The following is a 19,379-nucleotide window of genomic DNA, read 5'->3' as shown; positions in this document are numbered from 1 at the left end:
GAGGGAAATAGGACCACCACCACAGGGAGGAATATGATCGTTGCCCTCTGAGCTGCTCTCTAGTGAAGAAGCTATGAAGTTGTGTCTGTGTAGTTCCAAAAGAAATGTTAAGACGAATTTGTAAGGATACAGCCAGACGAATTTGTAAGGATACAGCCAGGATACAGGAATAGAAAAATTGGACAGAAAAGATACAGCGATAGAAAAATTACACAGAAAAGATATAGTCAGCATACAACAACAGGAAAATTGAGCCAGCAACAGGAAAATTGAGCTAGCCAAGGTAAGAAAATTTGATGATATAGTTTTTAACCTAGAGCATAATTTCTATAGAAAATAGAGCATAATTTGTATAGAAAATCTATTACATATAGAACATAATTTGCATAGAATTGTACCGTTATAATTTCTATAGAAAATAGAGCATAATTTGTATAGAAAATCTATTACATATAGAACATAATTTGCATAGAATTGTACCGTTATAGGACACTTCAAAGTTCCAACAATAGGACAAAAAAGCTTCAGGACAAAGCTTCAGACTTCCAGCAATGAACAACAACGCTTTAGAGTTCCAACAATACGACAGTATTCCGCAAAATTTCCATGAAGCTTCCACAAAATTCCAATGAACCCTGACTGCTGGCAAGCTGCCATATAGAAAATTTGAAGCGGTGGAAGAAACGTGTCAGACATAACAAGAAGAATAAATGTGTCAGGCAGAACATTTGAAGCGGTGGAAGAAACGTGTCAGACATAACAAGAAGAATAAATGTGTCAGGCAGAACAGGAAACTACAAACCAGCACATCAGCAGCCTGCATGTAGCAGTTAATACAACAGATCAACCTGCATGCAGCAGTTAATACAACAGATCAACCTGCATGCAACAATTAATTTCAACCCAGCATTACTCCATTATGCCATAATAAAAAATAATAATAAAAACCAACAACAATCAATTTCAACCCAGCATTACTCCATTATGCCATAATAAAAAATAATAATAAAAACCAACAAATCTAATTTTAAGCCAAAGTTTCCAAGCCATCGACCTCGGGAAGAGGCCAAATAAAAACTAAAAAAAATTGAGTGGACAAATCTAATTTTAAGCCAAGTTTCCAAGCCATCGACCTGGGGAAGAGGCCAAATAAGAACTAAAAAAAATTGAGTGGTTAACATAAAACAGTCTCAGTCTTTAATAGGCTGAGAAGAAGGGGCAAACAATAAATCCCATGCTATTGGGTATTGAATGCCCTCTAAGAGACAGTATTTAATGCACTCCAAGAGATTGACGGGACAGCCCTGGTCGATTCCTCCGCCTCCGCTTCCGCCTTGATCGCCACCGCCACCACCATTCCATAAGAACGCATGCGGAGGCATGCGTAACATAGGCCCATCCATTCTTCTGATATTGATGGCCATGAAATGTCTTCATACGAAACACAAGACGCGAGCTCCATTGATTATAAATACTGTATACGAAATGAAATACTGTATACGAAATGATGTCATCAGGTGGAATCAGTATTGTACGCATTAATACCATTTATTTATATTCAAATTCAAATTCGAAATTTGAACTTTGAACTTGTAAACCCGCCCCGCCCCGCCCAAATTCAAAATTTGAACTTATAAACCTGCTCATCTATTTAGGAAAAAGCGTCCTGTCACTTCCGTCACAACCACAATCTTCCTTCTGCAACATTTTTCTGTATTTTACTAAATCTTGCCATCAGAGTCCAAGCTAGTTCCCATTGTGCCTTGACCCACTTCGAGGTTTGACGCCGTTGGAGCGCTTTTCCAGCAAAATGCAGAGCATTTCTGGCTTGCAATCGTCTATTGATGACAGGAGATTGTTCAAATATCGCAAGATATTGCAGTCTTCGACACCCATCAGCCTCTCGATGGACATTGCAGAGAGATCCACAGCGGTTAACGATGTAGCGAAATCGTGTTTCGACTCAGACAGAGCCATCATCCCCGCGGCGTTGCTCTGTTCCATACTGTGCGCGTTGAGCGTGAGTGCCTTGCTACGCTATAGACTGCGCTGCAGACGACGGCGAGTGGCGTCCGAGCCAGAAATCGATTTGGTTGTCGGAGTTAAAAGGGTCACCGGCAAGGAAATCAATATAAAAGCACTGCCTACAACTGTGTGTGACAGTACAGGGTCGTCCCTCGCAGGCATGGATTGCCCCATTTGCTTAACAGAATTTGTGGAAGGAGAAAAGGTGAGAGTATTACCAGGGTGCTGTCACAGTTTCCACGCAGATTGCATTGATGCATGGGCGGTTTCCAACCCATCCTGTCCGTCATGTCGACATTCTCTACATCATGTGGTGGTGGAAAAATCATTAGGGGTGGTTCACCCAGCTGCTGAGACCACCCAAGGTGCCCAAATGCATAGTAATGAAAGTGTTAGAGAAAATCATGTTCTGCAATCTTGCAATAGTTCTATGGCAGCTTCATCATGTTTGGATTGCATGAGATCAAACGACTTGGAAAGAAAGAAAAGGCGAGGCTTGAAGAGCAAGATTGGAAAAAGTGCGCAGGAGTGGAAAGGGCGCATTACAGGAATCTGAAATGTGACCACGGGAGCTCTACATATTTAGCGAAAATTTGAAGGGATAAATTTCGTTTAGAAATATTTTATTTGAATATTTGAATTCTGAATCCTAAAGTTTTGTAGATAAAAATGTAGTAGGTAATTAGGTTTGGTACTAATAACGGTATCCCATGTAGTTACGATAGCGGTTTCACCTGAATTGTCCAGCTCATTTCGGACTGAATGAAACTATTAGCTTGAGTTACTCCTATGGTCTTCAATTTCGGGGGTTATTATTAACCCGGCCATCGAGCGATATCTACTCTAATACCTGCAACTGCTATGTCCAGAACAGTGTTCTAAATACACTGTGCTATCGGTTGATGATGTGTATTCAAATATATTCAGAATAATATGGGGCTTCTCTGATATTGTATATCACAACGACGGGGGCTTTTCCAATAGGAGCAGGCTGTCCTCGCAACCCTGAGCGAACCTTTTCAATTAATTATTACAGTAGATTTCCTGTTAAGCACAAACGGACTTGCATGGAGTCTCGATATTCTACATGGTTCCAAATGAAGACGCTTTCAAAATGACCACAGAGAATATATTTTCGTAATTGGGCCAAGCAATTTTTTTATTATAACTTCTGATAAAACTTTCTTCGTGACTTCACACATCCACAAAAATATACTCTTTTAAAAACACTTTTAAATAATCCAAATCATTTTTAGCGATAGCCTAACGGGGACACAATTTTTCTCGAAAAGAAATAGAAATTGTGGTAGGATTTGGGAAAAAATTTGGTGTAAATTTTTCCAAATCTGGTCATAGCTATCAAAATAATTTTTATTGCTATGCCTAATCGTTATCAAGCTTCAAACTTTTTGGGTGCTCTCTTGTGTTCTTCATGGGTGCTCTCTTGTGTTCTTCATGGTAATGAATGTATTTCGACTATTAAAAAAACAATTCAAATACTCTTAAAATTAGATTTTTTAAAACAATATTCCCTAGATTTTGTAAATAATTTTTATTCCTATGCTCACATTAAGTGTTTATACTAATATAATACATACAACCATGATAATATTTATTTACACTAATATAATACACACAACCATGATAATATTTATTTTTTAAAAGTTGTACATTATTTTGATTTTGCAAAGGTAAAGTGCCCCAAATTTCCCTTTTTAATTTTGATATTTTTGGTATTTATTTTTTAAAAGTATTACATTATTTTGATTTTGCAAAGGTAAAGTGCCCCAAATTTCCCTTTTTAATTTTGATATTTTTGAGTGTCATAGGAAGGAACTTGTAATATGAGTCAAATATCCTTGTTATTGTAGCCAATGGTTCTTAGTTCGAGTGGTTGGGATTGTGGTTTGCCACTTCATCCTCCTAGATTCAAGTCTTCAAAAGCATGCTTTAGCCTATATTGATTATGTTGAGGGAGTAGGTGACACCAAGGAGTTTTCACTCCATCCGGTTATTATTGACTATGGTCGGTTATTAACCATGGTTGACTATGGTTGACCTAATAAACCTAGTAAATTTTGTGGTTTCATAATGAGGGTGTTGAATAATAATCATTGATAATTTGATGACGAATAATAAAATTACCATGTTTTATTTACCTTTCTTTCAATCTCTCTATGTTTATTCATAATCTTATATTTGTCTATGTTTATTCATAATCTTATATTTGTCTTTTTATGTTTGTATGCTTGATCTCAGTTCAAAATATTTTCTATTACATTTCTTAGTATTTCATTGATTTATGATCAACATTAGGGAGAATTAATCTATTGTAGGTGACACTAAGGAGTTTTCACTCCATATTACCATGTTTTATTTACCTTTCTTTCAATCTCTCTATGTTTATTCATAATCTTATATTTGTCTTTTTATGTTTGTATGCTTGATCTAGGTTCAAAATATTTTCTATTACATTTCTTAGTATTTCATTGATTTATGATCAACATTAAGGAGAATTAATCTATTGTATATTTACTTTTGAATTAATGTCTCATTGAATAAGATATTGCAATGTATGACTTCATGATTTTATGCCATGGGTCCACAAGGTACAAGGTTAAAGAGAATTTGATTTAATGGTGCAAAACCATGTGTTGCAGATTTAACATGACACGGAGGAGGGAGTGAACCATCACCAATCATATATCCCCTTAGGAAAGAAAATAAAACATATATTTCATAGTTTAAATCATTAGAATGTAGAATTTTATGTGCCCGTGATTTCATATTTAATTTTATTATAAATTTAAAGGTCTCCTATGTATATACCATGGATCTAAGGAGCTCAATACCATTAATAATTATATATGAATATATTTTGAGCCATTTATTATAACTCACATGAGTTAATTTAAATTTGAACATTAGTTGCATTCCAAAATATGTTTGTTAGAATTCTATGCACCTCAGATCCAATATATGGTTTAGATAGAAAACATAAACACACTGAAAAATTCCTAAATTCAAAAACTTTGCACAATGAAAATTACACCAGAAATCAGGTCAATGTATAATACACAATAGATATTTCCCAAAATTGTTTTCTTACAATTCCATTAATTAGAAAATCCACAAAGCTCTCGTACCAACAATAGTGGCCGTTTATAATCCTGGTACAATGCCAAAATATCAGGACTAATCCTTTGACCAAATCACCTAGGGCTGAGGCTTTGTCCTCTAAGCCTTTCCTACCCAAATATAGACACCTACAACATCTTGTCTACTCTACTATAGCAAATTAGGGCATAATTGACCCTTCTTAAATTACCAAAATAACAATATGCTTACTTGGTAGTCCTTATACAAAATTTTTGTAGCAGGCATATCAACTTCCTCTCCATGGCCAACCTATTGTCCCTTTCATTAAGCCTCTTCAACCTTCTTGAAGCCTTGCCCTACTCCCTTAGGCATTCGACCTCCCACTCAGAGCTTAATAGGCATACATCCATTCCTTTTATGCTTACAACATAGTTCAACAAGTCCTTGGCCTCCTTTTACGGGTTGCATCCTACCCTAACAGGCTTTCCGAGAGGCTCTATCTCCATTCTTTCCCTTACTCAGGCCTGTAGGCTTCTTCCTAAGACTGTAGCCAACCCTTAGGGCCTTCCTACTCCATTCAGCCTATTTCCTTTGATTTGCAGCCTCTCTTTTGACCACATAATTGTCCCTTGCTTCCTTGTTCACTTCCTCTTTCTTGTCACTCCTTTTCTTCCTAATGCTAGATCGCTTCTAGCCATCTTCCACCACACAAGAATAATGATGCTTTATGCTTCTTGTTTACAAGCCTCTCCATTGGCTTCTTATTTATACTTGTACATAGGTCCCTTAGGAAGCAAATTTTTCATTCAAGAAACCTCCAACACAACCTCAATGTTAAATTAGAATATTAAATCCCCTCCTTGGGTTCAAAGCCTACTTACTTTAGGTCCAAAACCTTGAACTTGGCAGCAAATCCAACACACTCATACTTTGTGGCTGTGTCTCTCTCACAAGCCTAGAACAAAGGGCATGTGAGAGTACCACATGATGCTACCCAATTTAAACACTCCCTCTTAGAAAGGAAGGTACTTACATTTTGTGGAAGTATCTCTATTTCTCACACTAGAACACATTCCACTTCCAGGGATGCTCTCCAACATTCATCATAAAATTCACCTTTCGTCACAAAAGAAAAACCTGTTATAAGAAGGAAATCCTTGTTAGAAGTTTCCTTACTGCTAGAAGCCTCCGCTTCTTCTTTTCCTGATAGGCCTTTAAGTTATTCCATGGCTCCTTCTTTTTAGATATCGAAATATCCTTTCCTTTCTCTGATGATGCACTCTTATGGGGTTGCTAACTCTCTCTCTGAATTGATGAACTCCCTCTAGAACTTGACTCCCTTTAAGTCTTTAAAGCCTTCTACTTTCCTTGGTGAATAGGCTTTCCTTTTAGCTTATACAAACCATTCTCTCTTATTATGAGAACCACCCCTGGGCTGGAGTTAGATCTACTGGGCTTGAGAAACACTTTTCCATTCCAATAAATTACATTAAACCCCTTTGCTTCAATTGCTGAGATTGAAAGCAAACTGCATCTGAGATTTGGTACCCAAAGTATTTCCTCGACTCATAGAAATCTACATGTCTCCATCCTGAATAGTACAATCTCAGTCCCTATGAATGCATGTTGACTCTTATCACTAATCTTCACATGTATATCAGAGTCCCACTCAGTAATCTCTCAAATACTTCTCGTGTTCCTTTCATATGCTTCGAGGCTCCATTATTTAAGAACCAAGCACTGGCACGAATAGTGCTCCCAAAGAAATGAGAGATAAGAGAAAAATCCTCGTCGAATATCCTAGCAAACTCATCCTTGTCCACTGTAGCTAGAGAAACCATTACCATCTCACGCTTCTTTCCTTTCCCTCCCTTCTTCTTATGGAAACTTTCTTACATAATGACTGAAATCTTCACATGAAAAGAATTTCAATTTGCCTAATTCCTTCTTCTTGATGCCATTTTTGAACTTTACTTTACCCTTATTCAACATACTTCCCATTATAACTCTTATGTTGAAGACCCTCATCCCAAAGTTCCTCCTCGATGAAAACATCCAATAACTTGTTCCAATATGGAAGGTTCTCCCACGCTACTACTCCTTTTATGAAAGGCTTCCACGAATCTAAGAATACCTTTAGTGTAGTGCTCATCAAATATGATTCTTCCACATTATGCCCTATAGCCGCAAGCTCGTCACAAACTTGCAAAATCCATGTAAGATAAGATGAAACATTCTCTGAACGTGCCATCTTAGTTTCCATGAACTTCTCTCTCAATACCATATTCTGATTTTCATGCTTGTCCTAAAACAAAACTTTCATAGCTACCCACATGTTCCATGCAATGGGGAGGGAAATTGCGAGCAGTGTACTTTCCTCCTCAAATTGGCACGACAATGCATCTGCTACCCTGTTGTCTTTCCCTTTCTTGTAAGTGATCTCATAATCATATCCCAGCATTTTGGCTAACCATTTATTTTGTTGTGGGGAAGATAGGCGTTGCTCCAAAAAATATTTAAGACTGTGATGATCTGTGCTGATTTGGAAACGTCGCCCCAACAAGTAAGGTCGCCAGGTCTCGACTGCATGTAAGATGGCCATCATTTCCTTCTCGTAGGTAGATTGGCCCAGATTCCTCCCACTTAGTTGTTGGCTGGTGAAGGCCAATGGTTGTCCTTCCTGCATTAAGACCGCTCCAATACCTGTTCCCGAAGCATCACATTCAATGACAAATGATTTGGTGAAGTCTGGTAGTGCTAAGACAGGAGTGGAACACATGGCGGTTTTGAGAGCGGTAAATGCCTGTTGTGCTTCCTCGTTCCAGAAGAAGGAATTTTTCTTTAGGAGTTGCGTTAGGGGCTTCGCTATGCGGCCATAGTTGCGGACAAATTTACGATAATAGCCTGTGAGACCCAAAAGTCCTCTCAAGTTTTTCAAGGTCTTAGGTTGAGGCCATTCTTGCATTGCCTGGATCTTTTTGGGATCCACCTTGACACCTTCACGACCCACAATGTGGCCCAAATACTCAACTTCTTCCATGCCAAATGAACACTTAGACATCTTGACAAATAATTTATGCGTGCGGAGCAGTTGCAAGAGTAGATCTACATGCTGAAGATGTGCCACCCAAGTGCCACTATAGATGAGGATGTCATCGAAGAAGACAAGAACAAATTTTCTGAGATATGGTTTGAGGAGGTGATTCATAAGGCTCTGAAAAGTTTTGTTTTAGGACAAGCATGAAAATCAGAATATGGTATTGAGAGAGAAGTTCATGGAAACTAAGATGGCACGTTCAGAGAATGTTTCATCTTATCTTACATGGATTTTGCAAGTTTGTGACGAGCTTGCGGCTATAGGGCATAATGTGGAAGAATCATATTTGATGAGCACCTACACTAAAGGTATTCTTAGATTCGTGGAAGCCTTTTATAAAAGGAGTAGTAGTGTGGGAGAACCTTCCATATTGGAACAAGTTATTGGATGTTTTCATCGAGGAGGAACTTTGGGATGAGGGTCTTCAACATAAGAGTTATAATGGGAAGTATGTTGAATAAGGGTAAAGTAAAGTTCAAAAATGGCATCAAGAAGAAGGAATTAGGCAAATTGAAATTCTTTTCATGTGAAGATTTCAGTCATTATGTAATAAAGTTTCCATAAGAAGAAGGGAGGGAAAGGAAAGAAGCGTGAGATGGTAATGGTTTCTCTAGCCACAGTGGACAAGGATGAGTTTGCTAGGATATTCGACGAGGATTTTTCTCTTATCTCTCATTTCTTTGGGAGCACTATTCGTGCCAGTGCTTGGTTCTTAAATAATGGAGCCTCGAAGCATATGAAAGGAACACGAGAAGTATTTGAGAGATTACTGAGTGGGACTCTGATATACATGTGAAGATTAGTGATAAGAGTCAACATGCATTCATAGGGACTGAGATTGTACTATTCAGGATGGAGACATGTAGATTTCTATGAGTCGAGGAAATACTTTGGGTACCAAATCTCAGATGCAGTTTGCTTTCAATCTCAGCAATTGAAGCAAAGGGGTTTAATGTAATTTATTGGAATGGAAAAGTGTTTCTCAAGCCCAATAGATCTAACTCCAGCCCAGGGGTGATTCTCATAATAAGAGAGAATGGTTTGTATAAGCTAAAAAGAAAGCCTATTCACCAAGGAAAGTAGAAGGCTTTAAAGACTTAAAGGGATTCAAGTTCTAGAGGGAGTTCATCAATTCAAAGAGAGAGTTAGCAACCCCATAAGAGTGCATCATCAGAGAAAGGAAAGGATATTTCGATATCTAAAAAGAAGGAGCCATGGAATAACCTAAAGGCCTATCAGGAAAAGAAGAAGCGGAGGCTTCTAGCAGTAAGGAAACTTCTAACAAGGATTTCCTTCTTATAACAGGTTTTTCTTTTGTGACGAAAGGTGAATTTTATGATGAATGTTGGAGAGCATCCCTGGAAGTGGAATGTGTTCTAGTGTGAGAAATAGAGATACTTCCACAAAATGTAAGTACCTTCCTTTCTAAGAGGGAGTTTTTAAATTGGGTAGCATCATGTGGTACTCTCACATGCCCTTTGTTCTAGGCTTGTGAGAGAGACACAGCCACAAAGTATGAGTGTGTTGGATTTGCTGCCAAGTTCAAGGTTTTGGACCTAAAGTAAGTAGGCTTTGAACCCAAGGAGGGGATTTAATATTCTAATTTAACATTGAGGTTGTGTTGGAGGTTTCTTGAATGAAAAAATTGCTTCCTAAGGGACCTATGTACAAGTATAAATAAGAAGCCAATGGAGAGGATTGTAAACAAGAAGCATAAAGCATCATTATTCTTGTGTGGTGGAAGATGGCTAGAAGCGATCTAGCGTTAGGAAGAAAAGGAGTGACAAGAAAGAGGAAGTGAACAAGGAAGCAAGGGACAATTATGTGGTCAAAAGAGAGGCTGCAAATCAAAGGAAATAGGTTGAATGGAGTAGGAAGGCCCTAAGGGTTGGCTACAGTCTTAGGAAGAAGCCTACAGGCCTGAGTAAGGGAAAGAATGGAGATAGAGCCTCTCGGAAAGCCTGTTAGGGTAGGATGCAACCCGTAAAAGGAGGCCAAGGACTTGTTGAACTATGTTGTAAGCATAAAAGGAATGGATGTAGGCCTATTAAGCTCTGAGTGGGAGGTCGAATGCCTAAGGGAGTAGGGCAAGGCTTCAAGAAGGTTGAAGAGGCTTAATGAAAGGGACAAGAGGTTGGCCATGGAGAGGAAGTTGATATGCCTGCTACAAAAATTTTGTATAAGGATTACCAAGTAAGCATATTGTTATTTTGGTAATTTAAGAAGGGTCAATTATGCCCTAATTTGCTATAGTAGAGTGGACAAGATGTTGTAGGTGTCTATATTTGGGTAGGAAAGGCTTAGAGGACAAAGCCTCAGCCCTAGGTGATTTGGTCAAAGGATTAGTCCTGATATTTTGGCATTGTACCAGGATTATAAACGGCCACTATTGTTGGTACGAGAGCTTTGTGGATTTTCTAATTGATGGAATTGTAAGAAAACAATTTTGGGAAATATCTATTGTGTATTATACATTGACCTGATTTCTGGTGTAATTTTCATTGTGCAAAGTTTTTGAATTTAGGAATTTTTCAGTGTGTTTATGTTTTCTATCTAAACCATATATTGGATCTGAGGTGCATAGAATTCTAACAAACATATTTTGGAATGCAACTAATGTTCAAATTTAAATTAACTCATGTGAGTTATAATAAATGGCTCAAAATATATTCATATATAATTATTAATGGTATTGAGCTCCTTAGATCCATGGTATATACATAGGAGACCTTTAAATTTATAATAAAATTAAATATGAAATCATGGGCACATAAAATTCTACATTCTAATGATTTAAACTATGAAATATATGTTTTATTTTCTTTCCTAAGGGGATATATGATTGGTGATGGTTCACTCCCTCCTCCGTGTCATGTTAAATCTGCAACACATGGTTTACAAATATTTTGCACCATTAAATCAAATTCTCTTTAACCTTGTACCTTGTGGACCCATGGCATAAAATCATGAAGTCATACATTGCAATATCTTATTCAATGAGACATTAATTCAAAAGTAAATATACAATAGATTAATTCTCCTTAATGTTGATCATAAATCAATGAAATACTAAGAAATGTAATAGAAAATATTTTGAACCTAGATCAAGCATACAAACATAAAAAGACAAATATAAGATTATGAATAAACATAGAGAGATTGAAAGAAAGGTAAATAAAACATGGTAATATGGAGTGAAAACTCCTTAGTGTCACCTACAATAGATTAATTCTCCCTAATGTTGATCATAAATCAATGAAATACTAAGAAATGTAATAGAAAATATTTTGAACTGAGATCAAGCATACAAACATAAAAAGACAAATATAAGATTATGAATAAACATAGACAAATATAAGATTATGAATAAACATAGAGAGATTGAAAGAAAGGTAAATAAAACATGGTAATTTTATTATTCGTCATCAAATTATCAATGATTATTATTCAACACCCTCATTATGAAACCACAAAATTTACTAGGTTTATTAGGTCAACCATAGTCAACCATGGTTAATAACCGACCATAGTCATTAATAACCCGATGGAGTGAAAACTCCTTGGTGTCACCTACTCCCTCAACATAATCAATATAGGCTAAAGCATGCTTTTGAAGACTTGAATCTAGGAGGATGAAGTGGCAAACCACAATCCCAACCACTCGAACTAAGAACCATTGGCTACAATAACAAGGATATTTGACTCATATTACAAGTTCCTTCCTATGACACTCAAAAATATCAAAATTAAAAAGGGAAATTTGGGGCACTTTACCTTTGCAAAATCAAAATAATGTAATACTTTTAAAAAATAAATACCAAAAATATCAAAATTAAAAAGGGAAATTTGGGGCACTTTACCTTTGCAAAATCAAAATAATGTACAACTTTTAAAAAATAAATATTATCATGGTTGTGTGTATTATATTAGTGTGAATAAATATTATCATGGTTGTATGTATTATATTAGTATAAACACTTAATGTGGGCATAGGAATAAAAATTATTTACAAAATCTAGGGAATATTGTTTTAAAAAATCTAATTTTAAGAGTATTTGAATTGTTTTTTTAATAGTCGAAATACATTCATTACCATGAAGAACACAAGAGAGCACCCAAAAAGTTTGAAGCTTGATAACGATTAGGCATAGCAATAAAAATTATTTTGATAGCTATGACCAGATTTGGAAAAATTTACACCAAATTTTTTCCCAAATCCTACCACAATTTCTATTTCTTTTCGAGAAAAATTATTTGGATTATTTAAAAGTGTTTTTAAAAGAGTATATTTTTGTGGATGTGTGAAGTCACGAAGAAAGTTTTATCAGAAGTTATAATAAAAAAATTGCTTGGCCCAATTACGAAAATATATTCTCCGTGGTCATTTTGAAAGCGTCTTCATTTGGAACCATGTAGAATATCGAGACTCCATGCAAGTCCGTTTGTGCTTAACAGGAAATCTACTGTAATAATTAATTGAAAAGGTTCGCTCAGGGTTGCGAGGACAGCCTGCTCCTATTGGAGAAGCCCCCGTCGTTGTGATATACAATATCAGAGAAGCCCCATATTATTCTGAATATATTTGAATACACATCATCAACCGATAGCACAGTGTATTTAGAACACTGTTCTGGACATAGCAGTTGCAGGTATTAGAGTAGATATCGCTCGATGGCCGGGTTAATAATAACCCCCAAAATTGAAGACCATAGGAGTAACTCAAGCTAATAGTTTCATTCAGTCCGAAATGAGCTGGACAATTCAGGTGAAACCGTTATCGTAACTACATGGGATACCGTTATTAGTACCAAACCTAATTACCTACTACATTTTTATCTACAAAACTTTAGGATTCAGAATTCAAATATTCAAATAAAATATTTCTAAACGAAATTTATCCCTTCAAATTTTCGCTAAATATGTAGAGCTCCCGTGGTCACATTTCAGATTCCTGTCATGCGCCCTTTCCACTCCTGCGCACTTTTTCCAATCTTGCTCTTCAAGCCTCGCCTTTTCTTTCTTTCCAAGTCGTTTGATCTCATGCAATCCAAACATGATGAAGCTGCCATAGAACTATTGCAAGATTGCAGAACATGATTTTCTCTAACACTTTCATTACTATGCATTTGGGCACCTTGGGTGGTCTCAGCAGTTGGGTGAACCACCCCTAATGATTTTTCCACCACCACATGATGTAGAGAATGTCGACATGACGGACAGGATGGGTTGGAAACCGCCCATGCATCAATGCAATCTGCGTGGAAACTGTGACAGCACCCTGGTAATACTCTCACCTTTTCTCCTTACACAAATTCTGTTAAGCAAATGGGGCAATCCATGCCTGCGAGGGACGACCCTGTACTGTCACACACAGTTGTAGGCAGTGCTTTTATATTGATTTCCTTGCCGGTGACCCTTTTAACTCCGACAACCAAATCGATTTCTGGCTCGAACGCCACTCGTCGTCGTCTGCAGCGCAGTCTATAGCGTAGCAAGGCACTCACGCTCAACGCGCACAGTATGGAACAGAGCAACGCCGCGGGGATGATGGCTCTGTCTGAGTCGAAACACGATTTTGCTACATCGTTAACCGTTGTGGATCTCTCTGCAATGTCCATCGACAGGCTGATGGGTGTCGAAGACTGCAATATCTTGCGATATTTGAACAATCTCCTGTCATCAATAGACGATTGCAAGCCAGAAATGCTCTGCATTTTGCTGGAAAAGCGCTCCAACGGCGTCAAACCTTGAAGTGGGTCAAGGCACAATGGGAACTAACTTGGACTCTGATGGCAAGATTTAGTAAAATACAGAAAAATGTTGCAGAAGGAAGATTGTGGTTGTGACGGAAGTGACAGGACGCTTTTTCCTAAATAGATGAGCAGGTTTATAAGTTCAAATTTTGAATTTGGGCGGGGCGGGGCGGGTTTACAAGTTCAAAGTTCAAATTTCGAATTTGAATTTGAATATAAATAAATGGTATTAATGCGTACAATACTGATTCCACCTGATACATCATTTCGTATACAGTATTTATAATCAATGGAGCTCGCGTCTTGTGTTTCGTATGAAGACATTTCATGGCCATCAATATCAGAAGAATGGATGGGCCTATGTTACGCATGCCTCCGCATGCGTTCTTATGGAATGGTGGTGGTGGTGGCGATCAATGGAATGGTGGTGGCGGTGGCGATCAAGGCGGAAGCGGAGGCGGAGGAATCTTACATTGTCCATGTATGTATGCGGGAGAACGACCAGGGCTGTCCCGTCAATCTCTTAGAGTGCATTAAATATTGTCTCTTAGAGGGCATTCAATACCCAATAGCATGGGTTTTATTGTTTGCAAGAAGAAGGCGAGAAAAAGTGAGAAACGCATGTACAACAAAAGTTTGGCTAAATTACATTTAAATCTCAGATTTTTAATGTCTCCGCTATTTCCAAAGCATTTTGATTACAAGAGTGCCCGTCCCTTTGGGCAGGGACAAAGCATTTTGATTACAAGAGTGCCCGTCCCTGCCCAAGAAGACACATGGTAAAAAAAGGGCCACATGAAAAAGTACACCATCTCCGTGATCACTTGTCCAGGTAAGGATGCTCTTTTTCCGTGTCTCCCATACTTTTCGCTATCATTTGCATGCTCAACACCTGTAGAATAAGTTGTCCCACCAGCTGGAAGAAGTGGAAATCATAGAAGAAACTCTAGCAGAATAAGAAAATATCCATGAAATGGGTCTATAACAAAATCCAAAGAAAATGGATAATAAAAAGTCACCACTTGAAGAAGATGACTCCCAACACATCATAATATGGACTCATAATATTGACTCATACTAGAAATAGATACAAGAAAACCTCTACCAGACAAGGTAATCTTGGAGGTAGCAGACAAAATAGTAATCTTGGAGGTCCCAGACAAAATAGCAGGATGCAGTTGTTAGATTAAATAGCAGGATGCAGTTGTTAGATTTCTAAAATCAGAAATTCAAGTACCAAGTTTTCCCAGAAGTAGGCCATGTATCTCCTTGTTTCAAGTTGGTAAATAGGTTCAAGATAAGAATGCCAAGAAACACTCCAATTATATCAACTTTCCAAACAAGTTCAAGATAAGAATTCCAAGTGACACTCGAAACAACTTGCTAAAAAAGTTTAAGATAAGAATGCCAAGAAGCACTCCAGTTTCAGCCAAGGATGAATTTCAGAAAGGAAAAGCAGCACTCTAGTTTCAGCCAAGGATGAATTTCAGAAAGGAAAAAGAGAAGGAATAAATCTAGTTGACCCTTGGAAGAGGGAAAATGAGACAAAGAAGAGCACTGCTAATAAGGTGTAACCTAAAATTCCGAACCGGAGAGCCAATGGAATTCTTGTAGAAACAAACAAAGACTTTCCATAAAATGGGAAACCAGACAATAAGATCCCAAATTTCTGGAGATCATGAGGCAAGCAAGTCAATTTTTAAAAAGAAAAGTTTATGTGGCTTCATTCCTGACCTCAAATTAAATCTTGCAGACAAATATTGCTTCAAATCTGGAACAAATTCTATAATTTGCAACAATACAACATCTAGAACTATCTGATCCTCCGTAATAGATTCTTCTACAAGGTACATTTCCTCCTTGCTACTTATTCTAGGTCAATAGCACGTGATTATGGATCAAATGTACCTTATGGGAACACAAATTGTGCAGTGCATGCCCTTACTACCCTTGTTGCTAGGGAACAAGATTCAAGTGTGTCACAATGATATGACAACAATCCCTATAGGCACACTTGCAGATACTTCACCCCTGGGTATATATTGAGATAAAGACTGGCATGTAAGGTAAGAACAAAATTTTGTCTGGATCCTGGATTATTATCGTCCTATAATTGGAGCATAGCCAACATACGCAGCAAAAATTTGATGGCACAGCAGTTCTAGCAGAAGTGACAGGTATGCTGAAATTCCATTTAAGGTATGCACAAATATGTTGAAATTCCATTTGAAGCTTTTTCTGCATAGCGTAGGGAGCAGATATCTAGGACAACTAGGCTGCTTACCGCCATGATGAGCATAGTCATCAAAATCTGAGGTGGAGAGAGGTTGGTTGGTGCTAATTAGTTTTATGGTTCAAGAATAGCAATGTTATATCCACCGTCTTCTATGACCCAGATGGTTCGAGTGGCAGTTGGCTCCTGCGTCTACATGAAAGACGAAGGATGAGATAAAATGTGAACAGAATTGAAAAGAAAGAGATGTAGCTCTCAGGTATGGCCTGCACCTGGAGACTACACTCATCAAACTTGAGAGATCACTCTCGTTCACTCTATTATAAATCAATCAAAAATTACATCATTAAATACAATACTAGGAAATAGGATGTTGCACCCAAACCCCATAATTATAGGAACTAATCCTAAACTAGGGACAAAGTTACAACAACGTAACTATTTTCTCCATTAATAACAAAATAATATTAATTATTCTCAACTCCCCCCCTTAATGGAGAAAGGGTTCTCCTGAACTCCTAGCATCTTTCTAAACAATTCAAATTTCACTCGTGCAAGAGGCTTTGTAAAAATATCAGCCACATTGTCACAAGTTTTACAATATTCGACAGCAATTTCTTTTGACTGTATTTTTTCTCTAACAAAGTGAAACTGGGTGTCTATGTGTTTGGTGTTTTTATGAAACACTGGATTGTATGCTAATTTGATAGTGCTCTGGTTGTCGCTTTTGATAGAAGTGGGTTGCTTCTGTTCTTTTCCTGCATCGTTAAGAAGTCTCCTCAACCAGATTGCTTCACATGTTGCTGCACACAATGCTTGATATTCAGCTTCACATGACGACAAAGCTACAGTACTTTGTTTCTTGCTGCTCCATGCAATTACCCCGGAACCTATGTTAAATGCATAACCTGTGATGGACCTCCGATCATCCAGGTTATCTGCCCAGTCTGAGTCTGAAAAACCTGCTAGAGTAACATCAGATACATCAGTGTATAAAATACCAAAATGAACAGTACCACAAAGATACCTCAACACGCTTTTTGCTGCTGTCCAGTGACTTTCACGCGGTTTTGACATGAATTGGATTAATACACTAACTGAGTATGCCAAGTCGGGTCTGGTTGTTGTAAGATATATAAGGTTGCCAACCAGCTGTCTGTACATTGTGGCATCTACCTCCTTAGTGCCATCGTCACTGCTCAATTTCAAATTTTGCTGCAAAGGTGTCGCTGTTGATCTACACCGATCCATCCCAAACTTTTCCAACAGATTTCTAGCATACTTCCCTTGGGTAAGAAAAGTTTGCCCAGTATCTCTGAATACTTCTAATCCCAGACAATAGTTAAGGCTTCCGAGATTTTTCATCTCAAAAACTTGTGCCATTAGCCTTTTGATTCCTCTGGTTAAGTCATCTGCATTTCCTGTTAGAATCATATCATCCACATATAGAGAAATCAAAATAATCTGCCCCTGATCATTGTACTTGGTATACAAATTTGGGTCATTTAAACTTCTATGGAAACCATACTCTATAAAGAAAGAATCAACCTTTTCATACCACGACCTGGGTGCTTGCTTTAAACCATATAAAGCCTTTTTCAATCTGCAAACAAGATGTTCTTGCCCCTGCTTTACATATCCTTCTGGCTGTACTAAGTAGATTTCTTCTTTTAAATCACCATTTAAAAATGCAGATTTAACATCAAGCTGGTGTAATTCCCAATTACATTTAGTAGCTAAAGCAATAAGCATTCTAATTGTATTTAGCTTTGCTACAGGTGCAAAAATATCATCAAAATCTATACCTTCCTTCTGTGAATATCATTTTGCAACCAACCTAGCTTTTAACTTATTTATACTTCTGTTTGCATTCATTTTTGGTTTAAACAGCCACTTGCTTCCTATAGGTGTTTTATTTTTAGGCAGCTCTACTAATTCCCAAGTATTATTTCTAAGAATTGATTCCACCTCCTCATTCATTACAGCTCTCCATTCCTCAAATTGACTAGCTTCTTTATAATTAGAGGGCTCTATAATGTTCAAAAACTTTGACATCAACGCATAGTTTCTCAACTTCAATGGTAATTGAGTCTTCCTACCTGACCTTCTTGGTAGGGGACTTACCTCAAATTTGTTTTCTTCTGCAATAACTGGGCCTGCTCTTTCACCTTCTTGTTGTTCTTCTTCAATCTCTTCTTTCTGCTCCTGTTCCTGCTCCCTTTCATCCTCGCTTCTTTCCTCCAACAGCAATGGAATGTGCTAATCATCTCCAACATCAACTTTCCTTTCCTGTACCTGTTCATGAAAGACTACATCTCTACTTGCAAATGTCTTATGAGACTCAGGATTGAACAGTTTGTATGCTTTAAACTCTGTGCCATAACCATCAAAGATGCATTTGACTGCCTTAGGGTCTAGTTTCTTTCTATCAGCTTTGGGTACATGTGCAAATGCCTTTGACCCAAAGACTCTTAAGTGATTTACTGCTGGTTTAAATCCATACAAGGCTTCAAAAGGAGTTTTGAAGCCAAGAAACCTAGTAGGACTTCTATTTTTCAAATATACAGCAGTATTTATTGCTTCTGCCCAAAAAGTATTAGATAGACCCTTACCTTGCAGCATGCTCCTTGCGCACTCTACCAGGGTTCTGTTTTTATGCTCTGCAACACCGTTTTGCTGTGGTGTGTGCGGCACTGTATACTGCTGAACAATCCCGTGAGATTTGCAGTATTTCATGAATTCCTTTGATTTGTATTCTCCTCCTTGATCAGATCGGAGAATTTTAATACTTTTTCCAAACTGTCTTTCCACCAGGGTTTTGAAATCTATAAAACATTGGAAAGTCTGACTTTTCTTGTTTAAAAAATAAATCCATGAATACCTAGTGCAGTCATCAGTAAACAACAAAAAATAGTATGCTCCTCCTAGCGACCTTGTCTGCATGGGACCACATACATCAGTGTGCACTAGCTCTAAGATTTCTATTTGCCTCCTCCTATCATGCACAGGGAACTGTTCTCTATGCATCTTTCCTAAGGCACAACCTTCACAGTTTAACTGAATGTTACGAAAGATGGGGAGACCTTCGACCATACCTTTCTTCTGTAACAACATGAGATCCTGCAGATTCAGATGACCAAACCTCTGATGCCAGAGTTGTTCAGCTGTCGAC

At 37.7% G+C, this 19,379-nt stretch overlaps 1 protein-coding gene across 1 annotated transcript; it reads left to right on the top strand.

Annotated features, from left to right (window-relative positions):
• Window positions 1-1,810: 1,810 nt before the first annotated feature.
• On the top strand, window positions 1,811-2,581 carry LOC149203008 (RING-H2 finger protein ATL78-like). The gene has a single exon (XM_089401748.1). It carries the CDS (start codon window positions 1,811-1,813, stop codon window positions 2,579-2,581), a length of 771 nt encoding a protein of 256 aa, XP_089257874.1.
• The last annotated feature ends 16,798 nt before the right edge of the window (window positions 2,582-19,379 follow it).

Source organism: Pinus tabuliformis, chromosome 2_1, assembly GCF_031772625.1.
Source record: "Pinus tabuliformis cultivar Carrire ecotype Pingquan chromosome 2_1, CPIR1, whole genome shotgun sequence".
In the NCBI taxonomy this organism is placed as follows: domain Eukaryota; kingdom Viridiplantae; phylum Streptophyta; class Pinopsida; order Pinales; family Pinaceae; genus Pinus; species Pinus tabuliformis.
The sequence above is the reverse complement of the archived record's forward strand: the minus strand, read 5'-3'. Positions and strand labels throughout refer to the sequence as shown.